Source organism: Cucurbita maxima, unplaced genomic scaffold (genome assembly GCF_002738345.1).
Source record: "Cucurbita maxima cultivar Rimu unplaced genomic scaffold, Cmax_1.0 Cma_Scf00040, whole genome shotgun sequence".
Classification (NCBI taxonomy): Eukaryota; Viridiplantae; Streptophyta; class Magnoliopsida; order Cucurbitales; family Cucurbitaceae; genus Cucurbita; species Cucurbita maxima.
The window spans coordinates 915,712-938,912 of NW_019272056.1; the positions used below are offsets into that span (position 1 = coordinate 915,712).

Below are 23,201 nucleotides of genomic sequence, written 5' to 3' on the forward strand. Positions count from 1 at the left end.
TAACAACAACTACATTTTGTGCACTTTATCAATGCATTATTATCAATTTCTATATCACTTCCATTATAATAGTTACAATATGACGAATTGAACCATTATAAGTCAATCACATGTACTACCAAAATAATAATTCGAAACGAATGTAATAGATTTAAATTAAGTCAATAAATAACATTAAGTGCATGAATGGATGGATAACAATGGCCTAATATTTATTTATTTTTATTTTTTTTGTTAAAAAATAAATCATAGAAGGTAGGGCGTACAGTACACCAGTTGAGAAAAACATTTGAATCAATTCAAAATTTCGGGTTGGTTGATTTGATGACGGAATAATCCAAATGAGCTTTACTATGGAACTAAACCCTCTTATTTCAGGTTGGGTTGGGTCGGGTCATCTATTGTTCATTTTTTTAATTATTTTTTGGTTAGGTTCGGTTTGATCAAGTTGATCTGCGCAATGAAATTTCAACCTATAAATCGAAGGTATAGTCTAAATTGTTTGACACCCTTAAATCAATTGTATAGTCTGAATTGTGCGAGCCAACCAGTAAATCGATGGTTTAATCTAAATTGTTCAAGTCAACTTGTAAATCGATTGTATATTCTGAATTGTTCGAGTCAACTTGTAAATCGATTGTTTAATCCGAATTGTTCGGATAACCGTACATCTATTGTGTAGTTCAAATTGTTCGAGTATCAGATTGTATAAAGGGTAAATATTAAATAATGGTTGGAGGGCAACAAACTTTCGGTGGCCGAATCGCGTGATATAAACAATGACATGTCTTGTCGTTTGGGTAATCGATCAATTCAAACTTTCACAACTAATTTAAAATGGTTTATTTAAATTATTTTATTTTTCAAAGTGGTTTATTTTAAAATAATAATAATAATAATAATAAATGACAAAATCACACTTTCTTCATTAAAAAAATCAAGTTTATAAAACGTTTTTAAAAAATAATTTTAAATTTTTTTTTTTTTAAAAAAGTTTCATTTTAAAAAACAAAAAATTAAAAATATATTTTTTTACGTGTGCTAGGTTTTTTGAATTAAATTACACCAAACCAAGCTATTATTATTGGAAATTACTTCATATTATTTAATTCTAAATGCATTATTGAGTAGAGATTTTTAAAAAATTAAAATAAAAATATTCTATTATAAATGATATTATAAAATAATTTAATTAAAAGTTGTATAGAATTATTAAAGACATAAAAATAATATAAATAAATTATAAAGCAAGAATACCACTTTTGCAAATAATTTAAAAAATAAAATCATCACCCAAATCTTAGAACTATATATTTGCAAATAATTTACTTTTAATTAAATAATAATAATAAATAAATAAATAAATAATGGAAAGCGTTTGAAATTCAAGAGGCAAAGAAACGGGAGGAGAACGAGAGAAGAACCTGATAACCATTCTTTAAAATGGTGTGAAAACTTTTCTCTAGCAGATATGTTTAATAACCTTGAATAGAAATCCGAATGAGAAAGTCTAAAGAGTACAATATCTACTAGCGGTGAGCTTGAGATGTTACAAATGGTATCAGAGTCAGACACCAATCAATGTGTGAGCGAAAAGACTGAGCCCAAAAGGTGGGTGGACATAAGGTATGTCATCAAGGACGCTGGCCCCAAAAGAGGTAGATTGGGAGGGTCCCACATTGGTACTAGAGCCAAATATCAGGCGTTGTGTCAGCGAGGTGACTGAGCCTCGAACGAGTGGACATGAGACGGTGTGCCACTAACGACGCTGACCCCAAACGGGTAGATTGGGAGGTCTCACATCAATTGGAGAAAGGAACAAGCGTTAGCGAGTACGCTAACAAAAGGATTGATTAGAATTTTTTGTTCTCTGGGCTTCTTCCATTAGCCTTCTGCAGAGTTTCTCCTCTGCATCTCTAAGAAATTTGAACTTTGGAGGAGGCGAAGATTCAAACAGGGGATTGAACCCATGCAGTTTGTACGAGTCTAAACAGCTGAGAGGAGGAGGAGGAGAAGGAGAGGCCTTCAATGGCGGAGACGCCATGGGAGTGAAATATGGAGTTTCAATTGCTGTAATTATGTCACTCAACCTTCTGGTTCTTGATTCTTCTGATTCCAAATCTTCGTTTGATTCTTCGTTGATTGTGAACAGAAATCTCGGTTGCCCTGCCAGATTGTAAATCCCCATCACCTCTTCTTCATGTTCTTCATGTTCTTCTTGTTCGTCTGCGAGCTCAAGCTCCAATCCATGGCGGATCTCAGGTGGGTTTATGGTGGATTTAGTTTGGTCGTCTTCAACCTGTGTAGTATTGATTATTTTCTTCTTCCGGCATAGAAGATAGTAAAGCTCTGCAATTATGCCCATGAAGAGGAACCCCAAAACTACGGCTAACCCAATGTTCAGGCAGCTGAAAGATGCCATTCCCAGCTTCGAAATTGCATCTCCTCCGATGGAAAAAGCTCCGGAAATTGATGACTCACAGAGACGGCAGAGGAAGGAAGACCACAACTACTTTATTTCTATTAACAGATTTCAAACAATGTAATTCATTGTAATTAAATTACCTTTTATTAATTTTATGTCATTATTAAAAATAATTTTAAAAATTATATCATAATTATTTTTCATTAATTAATCAAAATTTAATGCAACTTAAAGAAAGTTTGGGGTAAAGTTGTAAAATATCAATTTTATAACAAAATAAAAACCATGGACCAAATAGAAATTAAGCCGTATATTAGATGCTTTGTCTCATGGAGTTTCTATGATTGAGCCAACGAAAAGGACAGCGCACCTTATTGGTGTAGGTAGTGTATTTCATTTTTTTTAACACTTTTTTAGTCATTCTATCCTCACGATTACTCTCATTTGAACATGGTATTTGTTCATTCATGTGCTACTTATTTACTCGAGTGTTACAAGTCAAGTTAAGGGGAATGTCATACCTACATAGAAGAACCACCGTTCGTTGTCGTTGAAATTACAATTCTCATTAACAGTATTTTAATGAACCTACCAACTATATGTTTCAACCCACATTGAAAGTTTTGAACTAGCAACTAATCCCATCATTGACATATTGAATCTCAAATATCCTTGATCGTGTCACTCTATCATTGACCTATACAAGCTCGATTAGGAGGTAGACGGTTCTTCAAGGTGTTGATTTAATCGAATGTTTTTTTGAACACGTTTTCGTCTATCTTTTGTACCTTTTTTAATATGATGTTCTTGATTACAAGGGACAATGATAGCAAAGAAACATGATATTTAGAAGCAAAAGACAAATAGTTCATGATTGGTTTAAGACAAAAACTAAAGCAACATGTTCAGTTCATATGAAGATAGATCAGAAGTATCTACACAAAATCAAACTAACTTGGTAGCGATAATGTCAATAATGAGCAAGAATTGGTGTATTCAAATCATAGCTATCGTACCTCAGTTCGAACTTTCATGGTGCGTCGTGCCTCTACTCACGAAATGGCGTCAAGTCGATATTAAAATGCTGCTTACCCTTGCTCGCTCGCTGAGGAAAGAAAAACAATCTTGGTAAATTTTGATAAACATGTATGAGAAAATAGGTATAGATCCTTGGCTAGTACGTCGACTAAACGGTACCGGTAGCAACAAGCATTAATACTGGAATAGTCTAAACCCACCATTAGCAGATATTGTCCACTTTAGCCCATTACATATCACCGTCAGCCTCACGGTTTTAAAACGCGTTTACTAGGGAGAAGTTTCCACACCCTTATAAGAAATGTTTCGTTCCCCTCTCTAACCGACGTGGGATTTCACAAATACACAGATTAAGATGGTGTAAAGAAGACGACGACAAGTCGTGTTCAGTCAACTTCAATTCAATCTAAAGGGTCATGTCTCACCAGTCACCAGAAATGGCTCAGCAAAAATATGAAAGAAATCTAAGTGAACTTACTGCAATTGCCACAAGCTCTTCCAGCAATTCCTCCAAATGACGCAAAGGCTAATCAGAAAAGGGAATATTCATTGAAAGGTTCAGCAAATAATCACTTAAAAGATCTCATTTTATAAATGAAACTCAAACCCATTTAAGCAGAACTCACCCACTGCGTTGGACCATCAACTGGGGCGTTCATAGGGTCATCATGCACCTTCGAACCATAAGGAAACTCTTGAGACAGTTGAATTACCCATATAAATATCACCAAGTATTGATATATTTAGATTTACGGTTACTCATAAAAGTTTAAACTTTATGGTTCATTGGTGACGTAACACGGTATCAAGGGAGGTCCTACGTTCGAACCCTCGTAAATGTCATTTGCTCCCTAATTAATATTGAATTCATTGATATAATCAAATTTACCATAACTCTTGACTTTTTATGATCATTTTATTTGTGTAACAATCCAAGCTCACCGCTAGCAGATACTGACCTCTTTGGGCTTTTCCTTTTGGGCTTCTCTTCAAGGTTTTAAAACGTGTTTGCTAAGGAGAGGCTTCCACACCCTTATAAAGAATGTTTCGTTCCCCTCTCCAACCGATGTGGGATCTCACAATCCACCCCTTTGGGGACCCAGCGTCCTCGCTGGCACACCACCCAATGACTGACTTTCATACTATTTGTAACAGCCCGGTGACTCTGCTAGGGAGAGGTTTCCACACCCTTATAAGAAATGATTTGTTCCCCTCTACAACCAATGTGGAATCGCATAATCCTCCTCCTTGGGGACCCAGCGTACTCGTTGGCACACAGCTCGATGACTGACAATGATACCATTTGTAACAAACCAAGCCCACCGCTAGAAGATATTGTCTTCTTTGGGCTTTTCCTTTTGAGTTTCACCTCAGGGTTTTAAAACGCGTATTCTAAGGAGAGATTTCCACATCCATATAAGGAATGCTTCGTTCCCCTCTTCAACCAATGTGGGATCTCACAATCCACTCCCTTGGGGACCTAGCGTCCTCACTGGCACACCGCCCGGTGACTGGCTCTAATACCATTTGTAACAGCCCAAGCCCACCACCAACAAATATTGTCTTCTTTGGGTTTTTCCCTTCTGGGCTTCCCCTCAAGGTTTTAAAACGCGTCTGCTAGGGAGACGTTTTCACACTTTTATAAGGAATGTTCCGTTCCCCTCTCTCCAACCGATGTGGATCTCACACTTTGTCACCCAAAGTTTAATCTACTATGAATTCAAACACGTACTCTTACATTTACTAATCACATGAACGAGCAAAAGATGTTCAAACACCAGAATAGAATAAACACGAAAGCCTAAAGAGAAACAGACAAGTATCAGAAAAATATGAATACCTCCATGAATATCCCATCTACTCCAACAGCAACTGCTGTCCTTGCAATGCACGGTATTAATTCACGTAGGCCACCACTAGCAACACCTCCATCACCCAACTTCAAAGAGACCAAACACTTAGATTTAACCTTTTAAATTCAAATATCCACTGAAGAATGTTATCAGGAGATATCGAGAAACAAAAAACGAGCTAACGAGGAAAATGATTGAGTATTGAATTATTAAGTCTCAGTTTGATAATGATTTCGTTTTTAGTTTTCTCCTTTTAAAATTTATGCTTGTTTTTTTCACTTTTTAATTATGGCTTCATCTTTATTACAAAATACTTGAATTCCTAGTTATATTCTACAAATTTACTAATAGCTTGGCTCGATTATCAAGACATTAGTAGAAAAGTGGCCAACATGGCTTAAGAGTCGAGCTTAAAAGCTGGATTCAAGCACATGGTTAGAGCTACGTGCTATCAAACAACATAGAAGACAAGTCGATGTGTTACACGTCTTGTCTTGTTCTATGCAACTGTCGAATACATAAAACATGAAAACAATATTAGACATACCTGTCTCCCAGCAGGTTGTTGCAATGAATGGGTAATGTCAGCAACCTGAAGTGAAAGCATTTAGCAGATTACTTTAGCCCCGACAAGACCGATGCACGTCCAAAATGGATTATATACGAACAAATCCCCTTCTCCCAGCACCCCAAATTTTATGTAAAATAAATTGAAATATGATCTTGAAGAACAAAGTTTTGAATATGTAAAGAGCTATTCTTTTCCTGAAGAGAAAAACTCGACATAGTGAAGCAAAAGTTGCAGGATCAAACAACTTACAACAGGGCAGCTTGCCTCTCTCATCCACTCCAGGTTCCGAGGATCAACGATTAAGTCATCTACAAACCAAATCATACTTATTATAAGATGAACTAAACGAGACGAGAAATAAGTAAATGTTGATTGGTTGATCGAAAAAAAAATCTTTTCTTCTTGTAACAGCCCAAGCCCACCCTAGTAGATATTGTCCGTTTTGGTCTGTTACATATCGCCGTCATCCTCACAGTTTTAAAACGTCTATTAGGGAGAGATTTCCACGCCCTTATAAGGAATGTTCGTTCCCCTCTCCAACTGATGTGGGATCTCACAATCCACCCCCCTTAGAGGCCCAGCGTCCTCGCTAGCACATTGTCCAGTGTCTGGCTCTGATACCATTTGTAATAGCTCAAACCCACCACTAGCAGATATTGTCCGCTTTGGCCCATTACGTATCACCGTCAACCTCATGGTTTGAAAATGCGTCTATTAGGGAGAGGTTTCCCCACCCTTATAAGGAATGCCCGTCCTCGCTAGCACACTGTCCAGTGTCTGGCTTTGATACCATTTGTAATAGCTCAAACCCACCACTAGCAGATATTGTCCGCTCTGGCCCATTACGTATTACCGTCAACCTCATGGTTTGAAAACGCGTCTATTAGGGAGAGGTTTCCCCACCCTTATAAGGAATGTCTGTTCCCCTCTCCAACCGATGTAGGATCTCACAATCCACCTCCCTTGAGGGCCCAACATCCTCACTAGCATACTATCCGGGATCTAGCTCTTGTTAGACGAACACGACTCCCCACAATGGTATGATATTGTCCACTTTGAGCATAAGCTCTCATGAATTTGTTTTGGGCTTCCCCAAAAGGCCTCATATCAATGGAGTTAGTATTCCTCACTTATAAACCCATGATCATTCCCTAAATTAGTCAAGGTGGAACTTTCATCATCCAACAGCTCTAATACCATTTGTAACACCCTAAACCCACCGCTAGCAGATATTGTCCACTTTGGCCCGTTACGTATCGCCGTCAATCTCACGGTTTTAAAACGCATCTACTATGGAGAGATTTCCACATGCATCTCACACTTTTACTAGAAAGCCGTGACCACATTTAAATACCAAAGATATTCTTTTAGCCCTTAAAAGTTTTAACCCATACGCTTCCAATTGAGTTAGGAGATGCGTGCATAAGCACTTGCTACACAAATTGATCCATCTAATGTTTGATAAAAATTAAGAAAATTTCAAGTATACAGACAATAATTTGAAGCAAATGCAAGCTTCTCTTCAACCAAACAAAAAAGAATGATAAAAAGTAACTTACTATATCCAAACATAGTTCCTCTCTCACAAACCATCACATTTGAATTCCCAGCCATTCTGATCTTTTCAGCAGAATTTTTCATTACCTGAAGAAATGGATATTCGGAAAATGAAAAAACGATACTACATCGTATCGAATGGCTCGAAAACATTTTTAAAAAATGAAAGAACTAAGAAAACATCTCATTTTTCAAGTTATCAGAATTCACTCACAGAAGGAGCACAAAACTGGCCTTTCTTAATATTTATAATTCTCCCAGTCTTGGCTGCTGCAACTAGAAGATCAGTCTGTTATGGTGAAAATGAGATGAGTAATTAAGACTCTAACTTCAAGTAAGCCAAACTCATCAACAAGTATTAAATTACCTGTCGACACAAAAACGCGGGAATCTGAATAATATCTGCAACTTTGCCAACGGCTTCGCACTGTAACAGATGATACGTTAAAGTTCCACATTCACGCACTAATTCTTAGTTCACACGCGTAACGGAAGTTCCATCAGTGACTTGAAGGAACATCGATCGGAAAATTACGAGTAAGAATTCAGATCTTAGAATGTTCCAAACATGGTTGGATCTAACAAGACATTGTTTAGACTTTTAAAAAATGACCATACAAACATAGTGTTTATGTGTCTGAAGTAAACGAAATAAAATACCTGTATGGTTTCATGCACATCAGTCACTATGGGTATATCATATGCTAATTTAACCTTTTCAAGTATCTGCAACGATGGAGAAAACAAAAGATTTTGTAAGCATGCAAAATTGCTTGATAAGTAGCACGGAATCAAAAGAAAAGGCAAAGCAATAAACTCAAGGAATAAACAAATGCCACATATAAACTCAAGGAATGCACAAAAGATATATGAGGATTCCACGAAACACTAACAAATAAATATATGAATTTGTGAGATCCCACATCAGTTAGGGAGGAGAACGAAACATTATTTATAAGGGTGTGGAAACCTCCCCTAGCAGACGTGTTTTAAAACCTTGAGGGGAAGCCCAAAAGGGAAAGCCCAAAGAGAACAATATCTACTAACGGTGGGCTTGAGGTGTTACAAATGGTATCAAAGTCAGACATCGAGCGATGTGCCTGTTAGACGAACACAATTCTCCACAATGGTATGATATTGTCCACTTTGAGCATAAGCTCTCATGGCTTTGCTTTGGGCTTCCCCAAAAGGCCTCATACCAATGGAGAGTGTATTCTTAGATTATAAACCCATGACCATTCCCTACTTCCCCAAAAGGCCTCATACCAATGGAGAGTGTATTCTTAGATTATAAACCCATGACCATTCCCTAAATCCCCAAAAGGCCTCATACCAATGGAGAGTGTATTCTTAGATTATAAACCCATGACCATTCCCTAAATTAACAAAAGGCCTCATACCAATGGAGAGTGTATTCTTAGATTATAAACCCATGACCATTCCCTAAATTAACCAATGTGGGACACTTTCATCCAACAGTATTCTTAGATTATAAACCCATGACCATTCCCTAAATTAACCAATGTGGGACACTTTCATCCAACAGTGTCAACGAGGAGACTGAGCTTCGAAGGGGGTGGACACAAGGTGGTGCGCCAACAAGGACGCTAGGCCCCGAAGGGGGATGGGTTGGGGGGTCTCACATTGATTGGAGAAGGGAACGAGTGCCAGTGAGGATGCTGGGCCCCAAAGGAGGGTGGATTGTGAGATCCCACATTAGTTGGGGAGGAGAACGGAACATTGTTTATGAGGGTGTGGAAACCTTCCTCTAGCAGACGCATTTTAAAACCTTGAGGGGAAGCCCGGAAGAGAAAGCTCAGAAAAGACAATATTTGCTAGCAGTGGGTTTGGGTTCATGAAAGGTGTAACTATGTCTATACATGGCCCTGCAATTCACAAATGGATATATGCATATGGAAGAACATGCACCACCATTATTCAAACATCAAACAAGTAAATCATTAGAAACCTTTGATTGGAGAAGGGAAATGGACATATGCATATGGAAGAACATGCACCACCATTATTCAAACATCAAACAAGTAAATCATTAGAAACCTTTGATTGGAGAAGGGAACGAGTGCCAGTGAGGATGCTAGGCCCCGAAGGGGATGGGTTGGGGGATCTCACATTGATTGGAGAAGGGAACGAGTGCCAGTGAGGATGCTGGGCCCCAAACGAGGGTGGATTGTGAGATCCCACATCGGTTGGGGAGGAGAATGGAACATTGTTTATAAGGGTGTGGAAACCTTCCCCTAGCAGATGCATTTTAAAACTTTGAGGGGAAGCCCGGAAGGGAAAGCCCAAAAAAGACAATATCTGCTAGCAGTGAGTTTAGGTTGATGAAAGGTGTAACTATGTCTATACATGGCCCTGCAATTCACAAATGGACATATGCATATGAAAGAACATGCACCACCATTATTCAAACATCAAACAAGTAAATCATTAGAAACCTTTAGGCCTTCAACCATGCCTGGACCACGAAAGGATTTGGCAGATGTACGGTTAGCTTTATCAAAGCTCGACTTGAAAACCAGTGGCAAACCAAACCTGCCAGATAACATATAAAAAAGAGTGCAATGTGAATCCTTGATCACCCACAAATCAAGGATGCCATGAAATTATTGGCTCCATAAACTTACCTTCTGTATCAAACTAGGAGATATCTAATATTTTCTTTCATCATTTAATGTTATATGATGGAATAAGTACAATTTTATTCAGCAATTTAGAATAAAGAACCTAAGACTCGAAGAATCTCGATACATACTTCGACGATATATTCTTGATGTGCTTAGCCATCCTAAATATATGCTCCTCCGATTCAATCACATTTGGACCAGCCAATAGGAAAAAGGGTTCAGCAGCCTGCCAAATTAATACAATCATCATGTAAAACGCATACAGAAATTAATGGCTGATCTATAAAACAAATTGTCACGAAAACGAAATGGTTCAAACCTGGAGCTGGTTGAAAAGCAGCGAAGATTCCATGGCGTTTACTTCGGTGCAATTCAAGACTTACAGACAATTAATTCAGGATGTCTTGAGCTGTAACAAATGACCATCCGGTTAACTTTGGACATTGCAAAAGTTAAGTTAAATGAACATAGAATGCCATAATGAGAGAAATCTTAAACACACACACACACACACACACACAAATCCTTGCTAATCCAATAGATCTTAATTTTTTCAATTTCCTACAACAAAAATCAGATGGCAACCATAATCTGCAGGAACAAGGACAGTGCTTCGATTTTCGCTTGAAATGTTATTGAATTCTTGTTTGTTTCTAGGGAAAATGCTTTCCAAATTCATGTTTTCAAGATAAAGATCTAAAAACATGTTCATTTCAAGAAATTGTTGGCGTTCTGAACCCCCCAATAAAAACCCACTAACCATTTTAGCTAAAAAGAAGAACCCAGATGAAATTTTAGTGAAAATAAGAACATAAGCGAATGAACTGAACAAACCAAACCCGATTTCTAAAAGATAAAACACATAATCCATAAGAGAAGAACTGCATTACATAGGCTTCTCTAAGATTTGGATCAGGATCAAAAGCTGGAAAAGTAAGAACATTAATTTTACCTTCTCACATGGGATCAAGTGAATGATTTGTATGAGAGATTTAGAATGCGAAAATGAGCAAAAAGCAAAAAGAAAAAATGTAAAGTTCCGGGCCGGTAGACAAGAAAGAGATGAAGAATTCATAAGGTAAATGAGAGGGCAATGGATATGGGAAGTCAAGGAAAATGAAGAATTGGTTAATTACCTATGAAGATGGTGTAATGGCGATCAGGCACTGGAGGAGGGAACGACGATGGAGTGTAGGAGAGCTGGGAGAGGCGGTAGAGAGAGAGGGGCATAAAAATAAAACTAAATTAACAAAAATACCCCAAAATTTTTTATATTCACTTAAAATATTCTTATATCTTTTTTAAATTTTCAAAATTTTCAATAATAACTTTAAACTCTCCGAAAAAAATAATAATTTGGAAGGAAAATTGTTTAGTTTTTTTGGTTTCAAAAATACCATTTCAATTTTTTTTTTTACCGTTAGTATTAGATAAAAAAATACTGTCTATAAAATAAAGTTAAAACTTTTTAACATTTAAATTTTTTAATATTACTTCTATTTAAACATCGTACTAATGATAAAAATATGTTCTTCTCAACTGATGTGGATCTTACAATTCACCCCTTCTTTGGGGCCAGCGTGTCTACCCCCTTTGAGGCTCATCCTCATCGTTAGTACATCGCTCGGTATCTAACTCTGATACTATTTGTAATGACTCAAGCTAAATATTGTCCTATTTGGGCTTTCCCTTTCGGGTTTTTCCTCAAGGTTTTTAAAATCGGTCTATTAGGGAGAGGTTTCCACGTCCTTGTAAAAAATGTTTCGTTCTCCTCCTCAACGGACGTGATATCTCACATTACCTATTGTCATTCCTCACGTAGATATATGTTGATTGCATTTTGGGAGACTACAACTACTCATTTGGATTTATTTTTGCTCATATTTTGTTAAGCATCCAATTGTAAATAGGTATGTAATATGATGATGATATTTGATAATAGAAAAGCAGTTGAGGAATACAGTTTTTTATCTTTTGAACACACACACAGATGGACAGCCAAAACGCCTGCTTTGGTCATGATTCCCCTCTGGATTTGGCACCGATGGCCTTTTATAACCTCTCTTCTCTGCTGCCTGCTTTCAGTCATCACATAAATCAAACACTTTCATGTATGAATTCTATGCATGTTATTAAAGGCACATTATCGTTTAGAGCTAATGATGAAATCTCACGTCGGTTGAAAAGGAGAACGAAACATTTTTTTATAAGGGTTTGGAAATCTCTCCTTAGTGGACGCGTATTAAAATCGTGAAACTGATGGCGATACTTAACGGGTCAAAGCGGATAATATATGTTTGTAGTAAGTTTGAGCTCTTACAAATGGTATCAGACCTAGACACGGGGCGATGTGCTCGTGAGAAGACTAAGCCCTGAAGGGGTGTGGACACAAGGCACTGTGCCAGCAAGGATGCTAGGCTTCGAAAGGGGTAGATTGTGAGATCTCACATTAGTTAGGAAAGAGAACGAAAAATTCTTTATAAGGGTGTGGAAACCTCTTCCTAATAGACTCGTTTTAAAAATCTCAAGAGAAAGAAAACTTAAAGAAGACAATGAACTTGAGCAATTATAAATGGTATCAGAGCCAGACACCGAGCGATATACCAGTGAGGAGATTGAGTCTCAAAGGGGGTGGACACAAAGTGGAGTGCCAGCAAGAACATTGGGCCTCAAAAGGGGTGGATTGGGGGTCTCACATCGATTGGAGAAAGGAAAGAGTGTCAGCAAGGACACTGGACCCTGAAAGGGGTGGATTGTGAGATCCCACGTCAGTTGGGAAGGAGAACGAAATATTCTTTATAAGCACGTAGAAATCTCTCCGTAGCAAACATGTTTTAAAAACCTTGAGGAGAAACTCGAAAGAATAGTTCAACCGTGGTGGAGTTGGGCTTTCGCTGATACAATTTAGAGACAATCCAATGCCACCATCATGATGATGATTGCATTTGATTTTCTTTTTTAATAATTTCTTCATGTGGGAAGTCTACCAATTTTGAAAATATGTTTTCACGACCCCGACGTGCATTTAGAAGTGAAAGTGATTTTCTTATACAATCATTTAATGTTTGGGTTTACAGCACCTTTAAACTCGATCTTCATGCTATCAAAATCGGAGGATTAAAGAGATGATTTTTGGAATGTGGTTTTGATCCTTTCAAAATTACTCTTAAACCTGCTCTAAGAGCCGGTGGTAAAGTTTGATAATTGATCCTGGTTTAGTCGAGAGTGAGTGATATTTCGTCAAGGGTTGGAGAGTTCGATCATAGTCCAAAGTTGATGACTCGATTTGTTCTAGCTAGTAGTTTTTGTTAAATTTAGGAAAGTAGAAAGAGAGAGATAATACAAAAAAAACTGCTAGGGATTCCTCGAATACAAGTGCTTATGAAATATAATAGCTCAAGGTCACCACTAGCGGATAAATATTGTCTGCTTTGGTACATTATGTATCGTCGTCAGCCTCACGGAATACAAAAAACGTCTAAGAAATGTTTCGTTTTACTGTAAAGATCTCTAAAAAATGATTTCATAATATATTTGAGAATTATTTACCTAAATAAAAATATATGTTTATTATAATGTTTTGGAAGATGAAATTATTTTTTTCAAATTCACCTCAAGATAAACATCAATAGAAGAAAGATAACAAAATATTTCTTATAAGAGTGTGGAAACCACTTCTTAATAGATGTGACAACGATACATAGCATAGCAAAGTGGACAATATCGACGAACCGACTTGGACTATTATAATAAAACACAACCATAAACAAGTTTAACAAATGCGTGTAATCATTTGATTAACCTTCGTATGGAATTTAGGACATCCTAAGTATCATGTAGTGCCTTGATCTATCTTTCTTTAGTTTGGAGCTACTACCCCATGTACATTTATTGTTGTGTTCTTTGCAGCAGTAAGGTTGCATTTCGAGACCATTTATTCTCTGAATATTGCATTAGCTAAGTTGTTTGAAGATGTGCTCGGGTTTGATAATAGGGCATAGAGCTTGAATAAATTGTCATTATAGTGCAAGTGGTCGTCTATGATAAAAGACTAGAAGAGTAACCTAGTTACATATCATTTTGGGAAAGCATAACTTTCGTATCCATGGTGCTAATTTGAGCCTCCGAGGTGATTTGTCAAGTTGTATGATCTAATATTTTTATTTGTTATTCTCAATGGTTGGAGACTTCCAACTAATAGTAAAAGTATTTTAAAATATTAGATAAATTAAGATGTTTACAAATATTTGTATTAATTTAATTTTAAATTTTTTTTCCTTTTGTTTCTCGAACCTTCTAATATTGGTTTTTTTTTTATTGGAAAAAAAAATGGCGGTAAGGGTGGCAATAAAATAAAAATAAAAAGACGGTCAAGGCGGGCAGTTTAGTGATTAGTGGAAGGGGGTGGCGTCCAACTCAGCGTAAATGAGCGCCGATGTCTGTGCTCATCGGCAGTTGCATCGGATTCTCTGTTCGTTTAGGTTCTCAAAATGATTTTCCCTCCATTGTCCTCATTTGTTGCCAACACAATTTTATATTCTTTTTATTTATTAAAATATTTAATTCATTAAGTTTTGATAAGCCTATCCAATTTTTTTAACTTTTAATTTCATGTCCGTTAAAATAAGTTGCACGTGAACTTTAGTAACATTTTTTTAAAGAAATTAGGGAGGTTCAAATAACTAGAAAATTCAACTAATATAAACTATCCAACCTGTTAGACGAACACGACTTGACCCCATACCAATGGAGAGTGTATTCTTAGATTATAAACTCATGATCATTCCCTAAATTAGGTGTGGACTTACTTTTCATCATCCAACACCTCCTCCTCGACTCCTCACGACTTTTCACAATGGTATGATATTGTCCACTTAGAGCTTCCCTCCTCACGACTTTTCACAATGGTATGATATTGTCCACTTAGAGCTTCCCTCCTCACGACTTTTCACAATGGTATGATATTGTCCACTTAGAGCTTCCCTCCTCACGACTTTTCACAATGGTATGATATTGTCCACTTAGAGCTTCCCTCCTCACGACTTTTCACAATGGTATGATATTGTCCACTTAGAGCTTGGCTTATTGGCCCTTGATCTCACATTAATTAATTTCAATGAATTAATTATTGATGTTTTGATGATAACAAACCTACTTTTAATTATTAACTATTTTCAGTTTTTTGAACTGTCCACAGTATAAGGTCGGGAATAACGATTACAACAACTTTTCAATTACTCAAATCAGAGCTAAAACGAAGAAATTAGAGTCGAGACAACATACCCGACGTGATGATGTGGCAACAAAATCAAAATGATGGACAAATCAAAATATATCAAAGTATGACATTTATAATATTGGAAGAGTAACACATGGTGGAGTTTTTCTTATTATTACATTTCTAAATAAAATTATTTTTACAAATATAAATTTGAATATAACCGTTACTCACATCGAAGTTTATTATTACTATATTATATTATTATATTATTATATTTTAAAATTTTGGTAGTTACTCACATCATTTTTATTATTATTATATTATTATATTTATAATAAATTTTGAATTACACTTTACCGTTACTCACATAACTTTTTATTATTATTATATTATATTACTATTATATTAAAATTTTGAAATAAATGAATTTAGAAAATTTTCTTACTTAATTACTTTTAATCTCCACCTTCCATTATTCCTAACACAATCCAATGGTCAATATTCAATCCTACATTTTGCCACTTTTCTCCTCTATATAAACTCATCTTCCCCACATTTTTAACATATACAACTTACATACATTCTTCAATCCTCATTTGTTCAAAGTCTCCATTGTTTATTGCTCTCTCCAAGCTTACAAGTTTATTTCTTTTCATCTTATTCTTGAGAGGGATTATTATTATATTGTGAGGAAATAGTTGTCAGTATCCCAAATTGTAAATCTACTCTTTGAGAGAGTTGTGGTGTGTTATTATCAAACTCAAATACTTGTATCGGTTTGATCCTGCGTCGTTGAAAGGATTGAGTTTGCTCTTGAACTCGTAAAAAGAGCGGTGTACCGGTTTGGCTCTGATCCGTGGAAAGAGTCGGAAAAGTTCTTTATTCAAATTCCCAAGAGGCGCTTGGGGAGTGGAGTAGGTCGAGTTTGACCGAACCACTATAAAACTACGGTGTCATTTTCTCTAACTCTTTCCTATTTAATTTCAAGATTATTATTATGTTTATTGCATGTTCTACTTGATTATTGTTTTGACTTGAATTATTTTGCTTTAGTAATTATCATCTTCTACTTATTTGTAAAAAGTTTTATCATTAGAAAAATTAATCAAGTTTAAACACTTTTATCGTTAAAACCCTATTCACCCCCCCTCTAGGGTTGCCATACCGATCCAACAATTGGTATCAGAGCAGGTTGCTCCTATAGATTTTTTATCTAAACTTTATTGTTCGAGCTTATGGCAAACCTACGTGTTAAAAATGGTTTTAGTGAAGGACAATCAACTTCTAGGCCACCTTATTTTGATGGAACAAATTATACATGTTGGAAAGCTAGGATGAAAATTTATTTGCAATCCGTTGATTATCAATTGTGGTTAAATGTTAGTAATGGTCCTTACATTCCAATAAAAATTGTTAATAATATTGAGGTGCCTAAATTAGAAAATGAATTTGATGAGCATGATATGAAAAAATGTTCTTTGAATGCTAGTGCTATCAATTGTCTGTATTGTGCCTTAAGTAATGATGAATTTAATAGAGTATGTATGTGTTCTTCGGCATATGAAATTTGGAAAACTCTTGAAGTAACTCATGAGGGAACCAATCAAGTTAAAGAAACAAAAATTAGCATGTTAGTTCATAATTATGAACTATTTAAAATGGAGGAAAATGAACCTATTGGTGATATGTTTACTAGATTTACTAATATTTTAAATGCTTTGAAAAATCTTGGAAAAGTATATTCTACCTCCGAAAATGTAAGAAAAATTCTTAGGTCTCTGCCTAAAAGTTGGGAGGCAAAAGTGACGGCGATTCAAGAAGCAAAGGATCTCACAAAGCTTCCTTTGGATGAACTCATTGGTTCTCTCATGACACATGAGATTACCATGAACGGGCACATGGAAGAAGAATCCAAAAAGAAGAAAAGTATAGCCCTAAAATCCATCAAAGTTGACTCTGAAGATGAGGACGTCCTTGATGAAGATGATGTCGCCTACTTCACACGTAAGTATAAAAATTTTATTAAAAGGAAGAAACAATTAAAAAAACATTTCACAAATCAAAAAGAGTCAAAAGGTGAAAAGAGCAAAAACGATGAGGTAATATGTTATGAATGTAAAAAGCCGGGTCATATAAGAACGGATTGTCCTCTCCTCAAATCATCTAAGAAATCCAAGAAGAAAGCAATGAAGGCTACTTGGGATGATAGTGATGAAAGTGCAAGTGGAAGTGATGAAGAAGTTGCAAATTTTTGCTTCATGGCTCATAGTGACAAAGAGGATGAACAAGAAGATGAACAAGAAGATGAGGTAACTCTTGAATCTCTTTCTTATCATGAATTATTTAAACTTGTTGATGAGATGACAATTGATTTAGAAAAACTTAGTTCAAAGTATGTTGTGCTTAAAAAGAAATATAAGACTTCAATTATTGAAAATAAGTCTTTGCTAAATAAAATTTCTTGCTTGAAGGAGAAGGATCATAATATTGTTAAAATTGATGTACCTTGTGAAAAGCATGTATTTGATTGTGATGAGAAAAATGCATTAATTGATAAAGTCAAGACTCTTGAGCATGATTGTGGTGAAAAAGATAAATTAATTAAATTGCTCAAAGAGAATGAATCAAATAATTTGCAAGAACTTGGTAGGGCTAAGGAATCTATTAAAATGTTAACAATAGGTGCTCAAAAATTAGATAAAATACTTGAAGGAGGTAAGTCATATGGTGATAAAAGAGGATTAGGCTATATTGATGAATGTTCTACACCTTCAAGTTCTAAAACAATCTTTGTTAAAGCATCCCCTATCTTGCCTAAATCTAACACATGTAAATTTGTATCTAAGTATGATAAATCTAGATTTGTGCCTATATGTCATTATTGTGGTGTTGAAGGTCATATTAGACCTAAGTGCTTTAAATTGAAAAATTCTCAAAATATTCATTTAGGAAGAAAAGTTTCTCAAAATACAAAGTTTAACAATGTTTTAGAAAATAATTTTTCGAATAAAAATAGAATACACAAATTTAGTCCAAGAAATAAATTCTTGCATAATGTCGTTTGTTTCTCGTGTGGTAAGTTTGGACATAAAGATTATTCTTGTTACTTATCTAAATACAATGTCTTTAATATGAATGCAAATATGAAATGGATTCCTAAATTTGTGAATACTAACTTTCTAGGACCCAAACAAGTATGGGTACCAAAAGGTCAATTTTGAATATCTTTGTTTTTAGGTTTGTTTGAAAGCCTCCAAGAAAAATAAGTGGTACTTGGATAGTGGTTGCTCAAGACACATGACGGGTAATCCATCCAAGTTTGTCAATCTTTCCAAGAAGGATGGTGGCTTAGTAACCTTTGGTGATAACAAGAAGGGTAAAATAATTGGTAAGGGTACTATAGGTAATGACTCTTGTACTCTCATTAAAAATGTATTGTTAGTTGATGGTTTAAAGCATGACTTACTTAGCATTAGTCAATTATGTGATAAAGGTTTTAGAGTTGTATTTGATAAGAATAATTGCATAATTGAAAATGCTAGTGATAGAAAAGTTTTGTTTGTAGGAAATAGAGACGATAATGTGTATACTATTGATTTGAATGATTGTCCTACAAATGATAAATGTCTTTCGGTTTTGATTGATAACTCTTGGCTATGGCATAGAAGACTAGGACATGCTAGTATGTACTTGATTTCAAATATTTCAAAAAATTCATTAGTGAGAGGTCTCCCTCAACTTAAATTTGAAAAAGATAAAATTTGTGACGCTTGTCAAATGGGTAAGCAAACTAAGTCTTCTTTCAAATCTAAAAATATGATTTCTACTACTAGACCTCTTCAACTACTCCATATAGACTTATTTGGCCCTTCTAAAATAGCTAGTTATGGAGGAAATTATTATGCTTTTGTGATAGTGGATGATTTTTCAAGATTTACTTGGGTTTTGATGATAAAACATAAGAATGATGTTTTGAAAAGATTTGCTAGTTTTGTAAAAAGAGTTCAAAATGAAAAAGGGTTTTTAATTACTAAAATTAGGAGTGACCATGGGGGAGAATTTAACAGTGTTGCCTTTGAAAAATTTTGTGAAGATAATGGTTTTTCTCATGAATTCTCCTTTCCAAGGACTCCTCAACAAAACGGTGTGGTTGAAAGGAAAAATCGTACTTTACAAGAATTTGCTAGATCAATGTTAAATGAGTATGATTTACCTAAATATTTTTGGGCGGAAGCCGTTAATACCGCTTGTTATATTTTAAATAGAGTTTTAATTAGACCTTCATTAAATAAAACTCCTTATGAACTCTGGCATAACAAAATTCCAAATGTTGGGTATTTCAAAGTTTTTGGTTGTAAATGTTTTATTTTGAACAACAAAGAAAAGCTTGGAAAGTTTGATTCAAAAACGGATATTGGTATTTTTCTTGGCTATTCATCTACTAGTAAAGCTTATAGAATTTTCAATAAGAGAACTTTAGTTATTGAAGAATCTATGCATGTGGTATTTGATGAATCTTGCAATAATATTTCTAATGAGTCTATTTGTAGTGATGATTTAGAAAGAAATTTTGGAGATTTACTCGTTAGTGACAACGGCAAAGAAATTGTTACGAGTAAAGAAGAGATGAGCTTAAAGGAAGAAGGTTCTTCATCAATGCCAAAAGAATGGAGGTATGCCTTGTCTCATCCCAAGGACTTGATTCTTGGTGATCTCGAACAAGGTGTGAAAACTCGCTCTTCTATTAATTTATTTAATAATCTTGCTTTTGTTTCTCAAATTGAACCAAAAAGTCTTAAGGATGCCGAAAATGATGAGTTTTGGATTTTAGCCATGCAAGAAGAGCTAAATCAATTTGAAAGGAACAAAGTTTGGGAATTAGTCCATAGGCCATCTAATACTTCTATTATTGGAACCAAATGGGTTTTTAGAAATAAAATGGATGAAAATGGGAATATCATTAGAAATAAAGCTAGGCTTGTAGCTCAAGGTTATTGTCAAGAGGAAGGCATAGATTATGAAGAAACTTTTGCACCCGTTGCTAGATTAGAAGCTATTAGAATGTTACTTGCTTTTGCTTCTTACAAAAATTTTGTATTATATCAAATGGATGTGAAAAGTGCATTTTTGAATGGTTATATTATGGAGGAAGTTTATGTAGAACAACCTCCCGGATTTGAAAATGTAGAATTTCCTCATCATGTCTATAAGTTGAAAAAGGCTCTTTATGGCTTAAAACAAGCTCCAAGAGCTTGGTATGATAGACTTAGTAATTTTCTTATTGGGAATGATTTTAAAATGGGCAAACTCGACACTACACTCTTTATTAAGATTAAAGAAAACGATATGCTATTAGTGCAAATATATGTGGATGATATCATATTTGGTTCTACTAATCCTTCTTTATGTGAAGAATTTTCTAAATGTATGCATAGTGAGTTTGAGATGAGTATGATGGGAGAACTCAGTTTCTTTCTTGGACTTCAAATCAAACAACTCAAGAATGGTATCTTCATCAATCAAGAGAAATACACTAAAGATTTGCTCAAAAGATTCAAGTTCAATGGAGGTAAGATTGCAAGAACTCCCATGAGCACATCCACTAAGCTTGACAAGGATGAAAAAGGTAAAAGTGTGGATATTAAAGCTTATCGAGGTATGATTGGATCTTTACTTTACTTGACCGCTAGTAGACCCGATATTATGTTTAGTGTATGTCTTTGTGCTAGATTTCAATCTTGTCCTAAGGAATCTCATTTACATGCCGTTAAGAGAATATTTAAATATTTGCTTGGAACTATTGATCTAGGATTGTGGTATCCTAGAAATGTTGAATTTAAATTGGTAGGATATTCTGATGCAGATTTTGCCGGAAGCTTACTTGATCGTAAAAGTACTAGTGGAACTTGTCAATTTCTTGGTAGTTCCTTAGTTTCTTGGTTTAGTAAAAAGCAAAATTCGGTTGCCTTATCTACTACCGAAGCGGAATATATTGCGGTTGCTAGTTGCTGTGCTCAAATTCTTTGGATGAAACAAACTCTTTGTGATTTTGGATTAAAGTTTCATAGTGTGCCTATATTTTGTGATAATACAAGTGCTATTAATTTAACTAAAAATCCTATTCATCATTCTAGAACTAAACATATTGACATTAGACATCATTTTATTAGAGAGCATGTGCAAAATGGACATATTATTCTTGATTTTGTAAACTCTAATAATCAACTGGCCGATATTTTCACCAAGCCATTGAATGAAGAAATTTTTTGCAAAAATAGGCTTGAGCTTGGTATTATTCGTTGTGATATATCTTGAATTTTATAATTTTTGAATGCATGTTTTTAGGGGGAGCCATTATGTCATTATTAAATGCATTCTCTTTCAATTGTTCATTTTGATGATTACAAAGGGGGAGAAAATTAAGAAAAATATGTTCTAAATTTGTTATTTTATAATTTATGAATCATTTACTTGGTGTTTCATAATTTCTTGAGGCATTAATATAAGGGAGAATATGCTCTTGAGTGAAATTTATGATAATATATTAGTATGTAGTGATATTATTACATGGATGTTGTATTATTGGTTTTTATGAATTTTTCTTTAAATGATTTGTCATCATCAAAAAGGGGGAGATTGTTGGCTTATTGGCCCTTGATCTCACATTAATTAATTTCAATGAATTAATTATTGATGTTTTGATGATAACAAACCTACTTTTAATTATTAACTATTTTCAGTTTTTTGAACTGTCCACAGTATAAGGTCGGGAATAACGATTACAACAACTTTTCAATTACTCAAATCAGAGCTAAAACGAAGAAATTAGAGTCGAGACAACATACCCGACGTGATGATGTGGCAACAAAATCAAAATGATGGACAAATCAAAATATATCAAAGTATGACATTTATAATATTGGAAGAGTAACACATGGTGGAGTTTTTCTTATTATTACATTTCTAAATAAAATTATTTTTACAAATATAAATTTGAATATAACCGTTACTCACATCGAATTTTATTATTACTATATTATATTATTATATTATTATATTTTAAAATTTTGGTAGTTACTCACATCATTTTTATTATTATTATATTATTATATTTATAATAAATTTTGAATTACATTTTACCGTTACTCACATAACTTTTTATTATTATTATATTATATTACTATTATATTAAAATTTTGAAATAAATGAATTTAGAAAATTTTCTTACTTAATTACTTTTAATCTCCACCTTCCATTATTCCTAACACAATCCAATGGTCAATATTCAATCCTACATTTTGCCACTTTTCTCCTCTATATAAACTCATCTTCCCCACATTTTTAACATATACAACTTACATACATTCTTCAATCCTCATTTGTTCAAAGTCTCCATTGTTTATTGCTCTCTCCAAGCTTACAAGTTTATTTCTTTTCATCTTATTCTTGAGAGGGATTATTATTATATTGTGAGGAAATAGTTGTCAGTATCCCAAATTGTAAATCTACTCTTTGAGAGAGTTGTGGTATGTTATTATCAAACTCAAATACTTGTATCGGTTTGATCCTGCGTCGTTGAAAGGATTGAGTTTGCTCTTGAACTCGTAAAAAGAGCGGTGTACCGGTTTGGCTCTGATCCGTGGAAAGAGTCGGAAAAGTTCTTTATTCAAATTCCCAAGAGGCGCTTGGGGAGTGGAGTAGGTCGAGTTTGACCGAACCACTATAAAACTACGGTGTCATTTTCTCTAACTCTTTCCTATTTAATTTCAAGATTATTATTATGTTTATTGCATGTTCTACTTGATTATTGTTTTGACTTGAATTATTTTGCTTTAGTAATTATCATCTTCTACTTATTTGTAAAAAGTTTTATCATTAGAAAAATTAATCA

At 34.7% G+C, this 23,201-nt stretch overlaps 2 protein-coding genes across 3 annotated transcripts; both read right to left on the reverse strand.

Annotated features, from left to right (window-relative positions):
- Window positions 1-1,456: 1,456 nt before the first annotated feature.
- LOC111469506 lies at window positions 1,457-2,516 on the reverse strand. The gene has a single exon (XM_023114801.1). It carries the CDS (start codon window positions 2,420-2,422, stop codon window positions 1,838-1,840), a length of 585 nt encoding a protein of 194 aa, XP_022970569.1. The 5' UTR covers window positions 2,423-2,516; the 3' UTR covers window positions 1,457-1,837.
- Window positions 2,517-3,251: 735 nt separating this feature from the next.
- LOC111469495 (2-dehydro-3-deoxyphosphooctonate aldolase) lies at window positions 3,252-11,334 on the reverse strand. Of its 2 annotated transcripts, none has more exons than XM_023114783.1 (14): window positions 11,226-11,334; window positions 10,409-10,498; window positions 10,218-10,315; window positions 9,901-9,997; window positions 8,105-8,170; window positions 7,812-7,871; window positions 7,659-7,733; window positions 7,447-7,531; window positions 6,137-6,195; window positions 5,864-5,908; window positions 5,304-5,402; window positions 4,090-4,137; window positions 3,942-3,989; window positions 3,252-3,530 (listed from the first exon to the last, which is right to left on the reverse strand). In XM_023114783.1, the coding sequence occupies exons 2-14, from the start codon at window positions 10,439-10,441 to the stop codon at window positions 3,474-3,476; spliced, it is 870 nt and encodes a 289-aa protein (XP_022970551.1). In that variant the 5' UTR covers window positions 10,442-10,498; window positions 11,226-11,334; the 3' UTR covers window positions 3,252-3,473. The 2 variants fall into 2 exon arrangements, with proteins under 2 accessions (XP_022970551.1, XP_022970553.1); XM_023114785.1 differs by lacking the exon at window positions 11,226-11,334 and adding an exon at window positions 10,975-11,137.
- Window positions 11,335-23,201: the final 11,867 nt, after the last annotated feature.

Coding starts and splice junctions, on each gene's coding strand:
- LOC111469506 (XM_023114801.1), bottom strand. CDS start 2,422: ATGGCATCTTTCAGCTGCCTGAACATTGGGTTAGCCGTAGTTTTGGGG.
- LOC111469495 (XM_023114783.1), bottom strand. CDS start 10,441: ATGGAATCTTCGCTGCTTTTCAACCAGCTCCAG. Junction 5,909..6,136: donor GAGAGGCAAGCTGCCCTGTT/GTAAGTTGTTTG, acceptor CTTTCACTTCAG/GTTGCTGACATTACCCATTC. Junction 5,403..5,863: donor AACAACCTGCTGGGAGACAG/GTATGTCTAATA, acceptor GTCTCTTTGAAG/TTGGGTGATGGAGGTGTTGC.